At 48.6% G+C, this 10347-nt stretch overlaps 1 protein-coding gene across 1 annotated transcript; it reads right to left on the minus strand.

Moving 5' to 3' along the window:
• Positions 1-7304: 7304 nt before the first annotated feature.
• Positions 7305-10039, minus strand: irf2bp2b (interferon regulatory factor 2 binding protein 2b). Its single transcript, XM_076289839.1, has 2 exons — positions 8987-10039; positions 7305-8579 (listed from the first exon to the last, which is right to left on the minus strand). Exons 1-2 carry the CDS (start codon positions 9777-9779, stop codon positions 7789-7791), a joined length of 1584 nt encoding a protein of 527 aa, XP_076145954.1. The 5' UTR covers positions 9780-10039; the 3' UTR covers positions 7305-7788.
• Positions 10040-10347: the final 308 nt, after the last annotated feature.

Consider the following 10347-nt stretch of genomic DNA (forward strand, 5'->3'; position numbering starts at 1 on the left):
CGTCCATTTTAAAATATGGTTTTGTTTTGTTGTTCTTTTAGAGCCAAGCAACCCCCATGCAGACACACACACACACACACACACACACACACCCCTCCTCCCTGTCCTTGTTGCCTCTTATCTGCAGTGACCTGGTTTTCCCTGGCATCCCAAGCCATTATCACAACGCAACATCTGGGATCCTATCAAAAACAGACAGAGAGAGAGAGAGAGAGAGAGAGAGAGAGAGAGAGAGAGATGGCCCTTGGGTGTCTAGAGGGAGGGCCTTGGCACATTTCCAGTTTTTCTCTCTTCTCTCTCTCTCTCTGTGATTATGTTACTGCCATACCCTTCATTCACACTGGCCTACTAAAGCTGATCCGATGGGAGACGCGACGCAACGCAACGCGCGCACACACACACACACACACACACACACACACACACACACACACACACACACACTCCCCGGGGGCCTGCATGCGTGAGCTGTCGTAAACAAACCCGGACGGGTCGGGCGCCTGCCGCCTTGCCGTCTCAGCGAGTCGCACGAAAGCCACTCAGAATGTTTACGCGCCGTTGCATCACGCGTGGCGTTCGCTTGTTCGCTCACTCCACCACGGTGAGACGTCGACGCCTGACACACAGAGACCACAGAGGAGAGAGAAGCGAGGCAAGAAAAACAACGTGATTCAGTCTCTTTCATAACACAACACACACACACAGACACACACACGCACACACAAACACACACACGCACACACAAACACACACATTCTCTCTCACACACGCGTGCACACACACATATAAACATATACAAACATACAGCACTCTCTCTCTCTCTTGTGCGCCCACGCACTCACACACACACACACATACACACATATATAAACATACACAGACACATACACACATGCCATCTTGATAGCCCATGTTTATGCCGAGGGCCAATTTTTGTTTACAAAACCTTGCATTGACTCCATCGCCGATGGCGTCACACATTCATAGCACTAATCTAAACCATTTTACTGTTTCTCAGAGTTTGAACCCGCAACCTCAGTAGCACTGATATCCCTGGAACAGGCGGACACAAGGCCACCTAAAGGGCCCTGATAAGAGCGAACGCAGCGTGGGCAAAGTGCAGCTATCAGGTGACATGTGTGTGTGTGTGTGTGTGTGTGTGTGTGTGTGTGTGTGTGTGTGTGTGTGTGTGTGTGTGTCCTTTTTTATGGCAGCCGAGGCCTTATCAACATCAGTGCTTATGTCGCATGCAGGGACCATTCGCTCTGCTTTTTCTACCTCTTCATTCAGAGACTTTCTACAGGAGACGCGTCAGATGGGTCACGTTGAGATCAACCACTCAAAAGCTGGTACTCATCATTATGTTGCCTACACACACACAGTATACATACACACATATACAGTATATTCATTTATTTATTTATTTTGTTTGGGGGGATGGGGGGCACTTTCATCATTGGATGCCATCAAAGACTATGAATATCTGTTGGGGCTTACCTGTCCAGGACAGAGGGCTTTACAGTATAAACAAAATATTACTACCACAACCATATAATATTACCTTTAGGATAAGACATCACAAATGCACATCACGATTACACAGCAGGCTGGTATTAAACATTAGCGAGGCTCTGCTAGCCTCAAGTAGAGCAAGACCACAGAGGCCTGTTTATGGAGGTGATGAAGAGCACTATCAGGGCCTTTGACAGGTCTGGTCCCCTACAGGTGAAGAGGAATGTGGGGATGGCATAGTGCCAGGTGAGCAGGTAAGGACAGGTAAGGGACGTCCATGCCTCAGGTGAGGGGGCGGGAGGAGGTGCGAGACGGCCGACACCCCCCCCCACACACACACACACACACACACACACACACAACTCCACTGCTGGTGCATTTACATCACAAAGCCTTTGTTGTTTACCTGTGTTTCATCACCGACCTGCACTAGTATCCGAAAGTGACAATGTGAGAGAAGGAGAAGAGAGAGAGATAAATGCTTTCATTTTTATTTCTGCTTTTCATTTCTATTTCATTTCAGTTCTTCATGTGTGGGCGTCTACATAGCTTACTATAACATAGGTTCTGTGATTTAAGAATGTTGCACAAATGCAATCCTGTCAATCACGTCAATGAAATCAATTTGATCTCCACTGATAAAACAGAGAGAGAGAGAGAGAGAGAGAGAAGATAAGAGAGAGAGAAAGAGAGTGAGAGAGAGAAAGAGAGTGAGAGACAGACAGACAGACAGACAGACAGACAGAAAGACAGAGTCACACACACCCAAGACAGTGGCTCCAGTGTGTGAAGTGGTCTTCAGAGGCTCTGGTGCGGACAGACGTATGGGCAGCAGGAAGGATGTGAGGGCTCTACTTTAAAGAGCTCCCTTCCCTGGGATTTGGCTTCCTCCCGAAACGGGATGAGCATTTCAAAGTGGCCTCAGGAGCGGGAAGTCTATCTGTGTGTGTCTGTGTTTGGGGATTGTTGGCGTGGCGACAGGGAGAGTCTTGGGGGTCTTGGACAAAACTTCACACGGCAGAATTGTCTCTCTTTTTTTTTTTTGTGCCTCGTCTGTTGTCATTGCCACTTCCGAATCCGTAAATGCAAAGAGACTCGAGCAAGAAGTTCTGTCTAGTTAGGCCGATTAAATAAAAATCACCACATCAATGGAAAATATTATAAAACACACATACACACACACACACACACACAAACTGGTAGGCCAAACTGATGAAACTCATGGCAATCAAACGTAAGGATTGGACAAGACTGAGATGGATAAGATGGATGAATAATCAGGTTTGGGGGGATGGTTGGGGGTTGGTGATTGCCTGAGATGAACTTGTCTCACACATCTATCTTGAACGAGCCTCTGCGGGCCCAAAAGGCACGTCTGGTGATTAATTATGCCCCGAGTGATTAACTTGAGGGCAGCGCGTCATTTGATATTCTCATTTTTGGCTCCGTTCCGTGCCGCCTAGCATGAATAATGTGTGAGTTTGAACCTCTGAAACTTCAGAGATGACTTGAGACTTCTGTGCTTCTGTGCGCGAAGCACGTAACACCCCACCCCCCCATACTCGCTCTCTGAAACACACACAAACACACACACACACACATATATATTGATTCAGACTGTTCAAAAAGAGCTCTCTCCAGTCAAGCCTCTTCAGGGAGACTTCACATTGAAACCCCAAGCACGTTCCTCGCATCTTCACACTTTTGGTTCACCAAAGATTGTGCTCTGGTCATTTTGTATGAGGCCTCCTGCCAAGCTGAAGTACTGGAGTAACACTCTCAAATCACCACTGTTGTGTATTGACCTGTAATTGTTTAACCCAAGTGCATTATGGGAAAGAGCTGTAGTTGAATGACAAGAGTAAAATGTAGAGAACAAATGTATATATCCCACATATATTAGTATATAATATGGAACATACATTTATATTGTACTGTGTAAGATTTATTATTTTATTTTTTTGTCCATATTTGTTAGTACAACTATACACTGGTCGCCACCAGTGAAAGGGGTCAATCTGGGTGTTTGAGGCCCAGGGGAAAGCGTACCTCTCTGGGTAAACCATCACCATGGCTCTCTCCTCTCTCCCTGGACTCTGCCTTTATGATGTGGCCCATGCGCTTCAGTCTCCTGTTTACTCCCCCCTTCTCTCTCAGGTAACCAGGCAACCAGAGGCCTAATCCAACAACCCACCACCCACCCACCGTCACCTCCCTCCTCCCCTCTCTCTCTCTCTCTCTCTCTCTCTCTCTTTCTGTTTTTTCTCTCTCTCTTTCTTAAACAGACACGTCCCAGGGTTCAGCGAGCGTGCGATCGCTATATTTGGTGCGGCACGGAAAAGCGTTCGGCCAGATAAAGGCTTCCAGTAGGCGAGTGGAGGCCTGGGCCTCGACTGTGGCCGGTCGACAGGCACGTACGTTCCTTTCTTGGTGCTGTTCGGTCGCGCCGGACTTGTGATTGATGGCCATGGGGGGGTGGGGGGCTTCGCCTGTTTTCTGTCTAATTATAGTGACAGCAGCTGCAGGATATAGCCCCCCCCCCCCCCCAAACTAAAACTAATCCATCTCTTCTGTTTCCGTCTCTCTACCTTTCACATTCTTCTTGTTGTTTGTCTTCTCCTCCTACTTCTCTCTCACTCATTCTGTCTGGCGGTTTTGCTTTCGTCCTGTTCCCTGCCTTTTTTGACTCATCTGTGAATGTGTGTGTGCGCGCATATGTAGGCGTGTGTGTGTGTGTGTGTGTGTGTGTGTGTGTAAGGCCAGAGGTATGCATGTGCATGTGACGTGACGTGACTTACCCATTCTTGTAGGATTTCCCAAAAGCTTACACCCCCCTCCACCCCTCACCACCACAAGCCCTACAAAATCCCTCCGGCTAGAGTAAGACATGACATGACAAGCGTTTGAGCGTGTGTGTGACGTGGCAGTTACCCCCCTCTCCTCTCCCCTCCCCCCTCTCATCATCCCACCCCATGTCTCAACAAGCTGGCGGCCCCAGCCCTGCGGCATGCCAGCACTACAGTGCAGAGTGTGGGGGTGGTACCAGGGGCCACTCACTGATGACCTTTCTGCGCACAGCTCATAGTTTGTGCATAGCTCTTGTGCCTGCAATCGGCGCGGCCATCTGTGAGGACTGTTTGGAGCATTCTGCAAGCACATATGCATAACTGTAAACACACACACACACACGCACACCCATATACACACATACGCACACGCATGCATGCACGCAAGCTTGCACAGACACAGACATACGCCAACGCACGCACATGGCATGAAGCACTCAAGACCACCCTGAAGTTGCACCACAACATGAAGTGATTAAGCCAGACGCGGTCCTCCTTTGTGCATTTAGCTTTACGACAACGGGAAATGCGAATGAGGCAGTTTGCGGTATTAGTGGGAAATTGAGCCTGGTATCTGTCTCTAACCCTCCCCACCCCCCCACCCCCACTCACACAAAGAGGTTGCAAGTGACTTTTGATGTTTCTTACGCCTTGGGTATGGTTCACACGAGGACGTGTTGTTTCCACCTGGCTGCATAAGGAAGTTTTAGAGATGCACTCCCCTTTTTGCAGGCTGACTGTGCGAGGAGTGTCGACAGTGCCAAACAGGCCAACACCTTTGTGCATAGGCATTCAGTGGACACTGAGGGAGATTGTTACTGTCTCAGTAGCAAAGGTTAAAGGTGTGAAAAGAGCAAAAGCAATTATGTTGGAGTGATTTGTGAACTCATACCTCAAACAAGTGAGGTTTGAATGTGTATTGTCTGAGAGTTGCGGGGGGGGCTTCTTTTGTGTGTATTAGCCTTCTTATTTGAAACCCCCAGAAAAACGAAGAGACTGTGAATGTGGGACACATGTGTGAAAAGAAAACGAGGCCCTTCCTGACACTGGCTTGTAACTTGAGAAAATGCTGGTCCTGTAATCTCTGCCGAATGACTGACTGCCTGGCAACCCCATTCCGTGCCCCCCTCTCTCTCTCTCCCTCGTCTCGCCCCGGGGTGTTCAGATTTGGTGACAGATGAAAAGAGTTAAGCTGGCCCAGCTGGAATTTGAGGCAGCCGAGCCAGCAGATGGTGAGCCAGTACACACATGTAATAAGACGCCTCTGGTCAAGTTAGACGACGTCTGTAGCAGGTCACTCGAATCTCCGCATATAGCCTTGCAAATAAAGCCGAGAGTGCCGGTTTCCAACTGCTGTACTACCGTCTACGAGGCTACTGTCTGGCGGAAATAAAGGCCAGCATCCAGAGAGGCGAAGATGTTAATAGACCATGATACACTATTTGGGTTATTCATGTATCGTAGGCTAGACACACTGCACGAACAATAACCTAAATAATTAGGTGCATAAGTGGCTGAACATAAGGTTTCTTAAGTTAGATCCGTTGGACTGTATTTAAGAATATGTTCATATTTGTTATAGAGTTGCACTGCATGGTCCGCATGGCCCAGAGTTCAGTCGTACAAATAGCCTACTGTCATATAAAAAAACAGTTATTTTTTTTACGACAGCCAGTGGTGAGTGAAGGGTTAACTTTAGTGTTTTTTTCGGTTCTCAATGGCGACCGCATGTGAATCTTGGGAGGAGAACAGTGCTCTCCATTCATCGCTCGGAAGCTGTGAGCGTTCAACCTTGAACAGTGGAAGGCGTGTTATTTGCTCTGCCTCTCTCTCTCTCCCTCCCTCCATTTGCTGGAGGGAGCCTCCTATGGCAGGGACTCGGGGAAGGGGGGCTGGGGAGGGGTGGTGGTGACTCAGGAATTCCACCGAGGCGCACACGTGACAGCGCGCTGGTACTGTTTGTCCAGACGAGTGTAGTCAAAGGGGAACGTAGCAAAAAAAAAAAAGAATGGGGAAAAAAGTTGATACACTGCCCACTCTGGAGGGGAAAGAGGACGTGGCAAAGGCTTGATAGCAACTTGATGGATATCTGGGTCCGTGATGAGACCTGCGTTCATAATAAACCTTCTGTCGACTTAAAACATTCCGAAATACATTTGGGCATACTTACAGATCACTTAATCTTGTGGGGTATCAGTCTCTTTACCCAGTTGCTTTTCACATAATCAAATACCTGCGTGCATTGTAATTACTCTGCGACTATAATTTCCACTATACATTATTTAAATAGGCTACAGTTCGTTGCATTGCAGAATGTAATGGAAAATACATTTTCCTTTCAGTAAGTAAACATATGCTACTTATTGGTAATGTATACTGGTCGAAGGATGTCCTGCAAAGTAAAACCGGAACAGTCATCATTTCTGAAGATTTCTCAGTGCTTGTTTTCACGAGCCACGTAACCAGTCGTTCAAGGAAAAGGCTAGACCGGGTAGGCCACATACACTGTTAACTTGTGGGGAAGAGCAGAAATGTTAGACTGTTGTGCTGAATATTATCAGTAAGTTTTAGGTTTTATGACGAAGTATACTTGACCCAGATGTTGATGCAATACTTAAATTTGCAGTCGACTGTATGATCTTAGTCTAACTCTGAGGGCAGAATATAAACACCTAAATTATGGCATTGCCTCCCCATCAAGCTCGATTTCATGTGACGTGTCTCACACCACTTTAAGATTAAATACTGACAATACTTGTAAATATTTATGTTTGAAAATGTATGAGGGCCAAACTACTAAGACTCTCCCTCTACATTGCTCAGCACCTCCTGAACAGGAGTTCATTTTGTTCTTGCTAAAGCTGTTGCATCACCGCCGTGATAATAAATACCTAACTGAGTCATGGCGTCACTGATTATGCACAATAACCAAACCACAGACATCGATGTTGTTATTACAAGGTCAGAAACTGTATTTGGCAATTTTAAAACAAGTGCATACATGTACAGCTAGAAGCATTTCAGTTTTTTTGCCAAGTGCTTTGTAGAATATTAGTCACATTCTATGTTCGACCAAAGACTGCCACCAGATCTAGAAAGTACACCGATAATTGGCTTTAACAACGGAAAGAGATAGTAAGCGGACAGAGTTTGTTATACTGCGTACATACCTTTTATCCTCAAAAATATAGAAACACAATGTATTCAAAAAACAAGAATGTTTTCAAAAAAATGTACAGCCATGTTTATGAAGTGTTCACTTCCCTTGTGTCCATATGTACATGTCCAGAAAAAGTCTTGCTTGGGTGTCAACAATGTAGTATGCGCATTTAAACTGTATGCAAATATTCTGTTTGTGTTACTGTCTAGAAAGAAACAGAATAAAACAAACAAAATGCCATAGAAGATGAGTAAGAACGGGGCAATGAAATCACGGGTCTCGTTCCTTTTTTACCTTAACATCCCCTGCCAAAATGGTGGCTATTTCGCCTTGCATAAACGCCCAGGGTACATTGGAGCCGACCAGCGGGCACTTCTCCCCGCTCGGACAGTACACCTCCCCGGTGGCGCCTTGCTGTTTGATGCTCTCCCGCGAGCACGGGAAGCAGAACTTGTGCGAGGGCACCGAAGGGCACTGCACGAAATGCGTGTCCTCCAGTCGCTCGTGGCAGAGCGTGCAGCACAGGGGTACGCTGCCCGGCGGCACGGAAGAGTCCGGAATGCTCTGGGGGTGCCCCGCCTGGGGGTCCATGCCTGGCACGTGGGCGGTGGCTGGGGTCCCAGCGCCCCCGCCTCCCAGCACCTCCCGCTGAGCCAGCCTTCGCTGGTTGGCCGAGGAAGGTGACAGGGGGCTCCCGCTGTTGCGGCGGGCAGAGGCACCCGGGGTGGTGGAGTGGACCTGGTTGGCGTCTTTCGGGGAGCCGGTGCCGGCACCGGCGTTGTCTGCAGCCAATATGAGCGCCTGCATTGGGGACTGGCCGTTCTGCGACGCGGTGGCGGCCTCCGGTGGGGTGGTGCGGGGGTGCGGGGAGATAGTGGAAGGAGGTGCAGCCGCTGAGAAGCCCGGCAAGGAGGCCGGAGGCATCTTCAGAACCTCCGAGGGTGACGGCAGCCACGGCTGGCCCTCGCCGTTCATCTTAACGGCCACCATGCCGGCCCCCTCCCCGTCAGGCTCAGGGGAGGCTTTCCTCTTCATGCTGCTCCTCGGGTGCTTCCCTCTGTCTGTTGGAGGGAGGGGGGGGGGGGGGGGGGGGTAGAGGGTTAACAACATGCTCAACTCTGCAACGCAGGGTTGGGCTAAATCATTTTAGTCTCTCCTTGGCTCTAAGCATGACCTGTTGTTGACACAGTTTTTCTTACAATAGCCAAATACTTTCAGATTACATGAGCTATTGCAGCACCTCGTAAGCATTTGCTAAAACATGTGAAACATTATGTATCAGAATTAGATACTAAGTAACGTTGCAACAGCTAGGTTACAATTAAACATTAATGTAACGTGGCTATGCAAACTGCAGTTTTCTGGTGATATCTGCGTCTCGCAGAGAAACGTCAGCTATTGAAAAATATAACTAACATTAACGTCAGTGGAAACAGATACATTAGCTAGTTTTGATTTAACACATTACCTGATTTTGAGGAAGTGGCGCTTGGGTCGTATCCCATTACTCTGTGTTGCATGGCCGCATGGTCTTTCTTGAACCTGCTGTCGAACGTGTGGAGTGCCATAATTTCCCGCACCGTTTTGCCTTTCCCCATCCACTCCTCAGCCCGCTTGTGGCTGTCGCTCATATCGGACATGCTATCCGGTCTGTGCTTGTCTTTCATATCCTCCGACCGCTTGCCGCCGTGATCTCCTGGGTTGACCGACAACGCGCTCGGCATCCCCATTTGACCAGGTCGACCATTGAGCGCGTGTACGGTTGGCATGTTCCCGTTAACCAAAGGCACCAAATTGGGAGGGACTGCGCTAGTCCTGCGAGGGTTAGGGCTCTGACGGTTCAGCTCCGGCGGCTCGTCGGGTTTAGGGAATCCGTTTGGAACGGGAATGCCGTTAGCCTGTCTCCCTGGTTGATATTCCGGACCCAGCCGGGGCGGTCTCTCAGAGGCGAGAGGATAGCGGTCCAAAGGCTGAGGCGGTCGGGATCCAGGATCTCCGGCCGAGTGGTTGAGAGCCTGAATGTCCTTTCCAGACAGCGACTGTTTCCCAGGTCCCGGAGACCTACCATCCTGAAAACCATGTACCCGCTTCAGCTGTCGAGCAGTCTCAATAACAAACTCGATTCGGTCGGCTCCCTCGTAGTTGACACATCCCCTGCAAACGGGCTCTGTAAAATCCCATATCATAGCCCACGGCATGCGGGGCAAGTCACACAAATAACATGACTGCCTTCTCGAGGCAGCAACTGCCGCGGAGGACATGGCTTTCGCGAGAAGAACAGAAAAACAACTAACTCACAACCCTTTGCTCCAAACGTCTGTCGAATATGTTACTTGTCCTTTCGACAAAAAAGAAGATTTTTTTAAAAATATAGTTGAAACGCTCCTCTAGCCCTGAAGCCAGAAAAAACGACGAAGTTGCTCTCAGAAGTTCATGGTACTGTGTTCTTTACTACCGCGCGCCTCTATCTGTCTCCCTCACTACTACTCGCTCAGCCAGCTCAATGTGCGATGACGTCACCACCGACACTAAACTTGTGCCTCCAGCCTTAGCTCTATTTACTTGATTCTTCGACAACCTCCGCCGGCGCATGCTCCATCAACCTTCTTTCGCTCTGTCGGTGCCAAGGATAGCCCACAACGTGCGCAAGCCTCAGAGAATATAGTCTAATTAAAAACCCCAAAGTGTTCCACTTTCTATAATAAGGGCTTTTGCATGGCTTAATCTTGCTGCCGTTGGTAGAATAGCTCATTGCAGCTTACGGCCGAGGTATGGTAGGCCTATATTCTAAATCCGAGTTATAGTTTGTTTACGCCCAGGAAAATGCAG

The sequence above is a fragment of the Alosa pseudoharengus genome, unplaced genomic scaffold (assembly GCF_046254945.1).
Source record: "Alosa pseudoharengus isolate Yale_2024_CS ecotype anadromous, Long Island Sound unplaced genomic scaffold, YU_APseudo_1.1 YU_APseudo_1.1_scf_1, whole genome shotgun sequence".
Classification (NCBI taxonomy): Eukaryota; Metazoa; Chordata; class Actinopteri; order Clupeiformes; family Clupeidae; genus Alosa; species Alosa pseudoharengus.